This window comes from Phytophthora parasitica (assembly GCF_000247585.1).
Source record: "Phytophthora parasitica INRA-310 unplaced genomic scaffold supercont2.583, whole genome shotgun sequence".
Lineage (NCBI taxonomy): Eukaryota > Oomycota > Peronosporomycetes > Peronosporales > Peronosporaceae > Phytophthora > Phytophthora nicotianae.
Genome location: NW_008649569.1, coordinates 243 through 2,140, shown reverse-complemented (window position 1 = coordinate 2,140; position 1,898 = coordinate 243). Strand labels below are relative to the sequence as shown.

General features: G+C 53.4%; 2 protein-coding genes across 2 annotated transcripts; one reads left to right on the top strand and one right to left on the bottom strand.

Moving 5' to 3' along the window:
• Window positions 1–173: 173 nt before the first annotated feature.
• PPTG_25032 (hypothetical protein) lies at window positions 174–589 on the top strand (the record flags this gene model as incomplete). The annotated part of the gene is made up of 2 exons (XM_008919218.1): window positions 174–259; window positions 313–589. The coding sequence occupies 2 exons, from the start codon at window positions 174–176 to the stop codon at window positions 587–589; spliced, it is 363 nt and encodes a 120-aa protein (XP_008917466.1).
• A 41-nt stretch (window positions 590–630) lies between these two features.
• Window positions 631–1,321, bottom strand: PPTG_20418 (hypothetical protein; the record flags this gene model as incomplete). Its single annotated transcript, XM_008919217.1, has 2 exons — window positions 631–900; window positions 932–1,321. The coding sequence occupies 2 exons, from the start codon at window positions 1,319–1,321 to the stop codon at window positions 631–633; spliced, it is 660 nt and encodes a 219-aa protein (XP_008917465.1).
• Window positions 1,322–1,898: the final 577 nt, after the last annotated feature.

Genomic DNA, 1,898 nt, shown 5'->3' with positions numbered 1-1,898 from the left:
ACGTTTTTGCTTTCATAGACGGCACCAAGAACCGCATTTGCCGGCCCTCGTCTCGCCCTGGGCGCGGAGAAAACCTTCAGAAGCAGGTGTATTCGGGCCACAAGCGCGCTCATTGCCTCAACTACCAAGCAGTGGTCGCCCCCGATGGGCTAACCCTGCATTTCTGGGGGCCGATGGAGGGTCGGCGGCATGACAGCACGCTGCTGCGTGAGAGCAAACTTATGAAGTATATGGAGGAGCGAGCCTCCATATTCGATGGGTACGTTTTCTACGGGGATCCGGCTTATGGAATACGCAAGTTTCTATTGTCAGGTTTTCGAAAAACGGCGCCGACGGATACCGATCAGCGCTTCTTAAGCTCATGAGCTCTGTCCGAGAAGCTGTTGAATGGCAATTTGGTAGCATGAAATCATTGTGGGCATTCATTGACTTTAACAAGTCTCTCCGTCTGCGACTGAGTCCCATTGGTAAGTATATGCTTGTGAACATGTTGCTCACAAACTGTCACTGCTGCTATAATGGAGGCAACCAAATTAGCGCCTTCTTCGGCTTGGCACCACCCTCTCTAGATGCATACCTAGCTAAGTGAACGTCAAACCTCGCTAAATAAACGTCATTTGTGTATCCCTTTCAATCACCTTTATTTGCTTTAACAACTGCAAGCACAGCATCACCTATCACGCTGACAAGGCGGAGCATTTGCTTGTTCGCCTCTCGGCGGGCTCGAGCTGCTTCATCGAGGTCTTCTTCTCGTTCTCGTCGGCGGCGTTCAGCTTCCAGCTCCCGCACCTCTTGTCTCTCCGCCAGCTCCTTCTCCTTGAGCGTGATTAGGAGATCCTTCAACTCCGTCTCCTTGCGCTTCTTGACGGGCGTGCTGTCGTCTTCGCTCTCTTTAACCAACTCCATGGCAAGTCGACGCGCGACAAGCGACAAGCGACGTCTCCTCCTCGCGCTCGCGCTTTCGGAGCTCGGTCTCCTTCGCGGCGGTCGTCTTGGTTGCGTGGTCGTCAAGCATTGCCACCAGGTCGTCAAGCAGGATGACCTTTTCCGACTCGTCTTCGTCTACGCCCGACGCCTTCGCCGGCTCCTCCGCTGCAGCACGGTGGGCCTCGACTAGCTTGTCGAAGCGCCCGCTGGCCGTCTTGCCACTCACCTTGTTGCGTGGAAAATTCTCGTCTACAACAAGCTTAGTTGCAAGGGCATCCCACGCTGCCATGATGCCACCTCGCTGCCGGAGGAATGGGCGGTCCGCGTGGATTTGACGCAGCTGAGCCAGGTCTTCATCGTCTGTGAAGTTCTTGCGGCGCGGCGCTCCAGCCATGGTCCTTAAAGGAGATCTGAAGGTGCTGCACTCGTGGCCACGAGTGGTGTCGGTTGTGTGAACCACACGTGTTTGGTGGAGAAAGCTGTCTCCACAATCGCGATTTCTGTGGACTCCAATCCTCACTGCTGGCCCCACTGGACCGTCTCTCGACTGTTGTTTTTTTTGGCTTTGTGGGGATAATGTGCGGGTGGAATGACTTGCGAAAAGTCTCTAATGTTGGAAGTGCGTAGGCAAAATGACCAGGTTTTAAACCAATAACAAATAGTTTAAACTTTTTTCCGTTTGATTCGCGATTATCCGAGGATGACCAATCCATAATAAGGTCTCAGGTCGCTAGCAAGCATTAAAAATACATGCTATCGTTCCAGAGAATTGGGCTGTGCCCTACAGCAAGTGCTGGTTTGACTGATCGAATGTACAAAACACCCACGTTCCTGAGAAAGCTGAAACCAGCGACCGTGAACACGACCTCGCGATCAGACGCGGCAATCGCTCCGTAGTCGGCGTACGAACCCATTCGCCTTCTCACTTGTGTCGCAGGGGACGACCATGTGGTTACTAAGTCTCAGCCTGG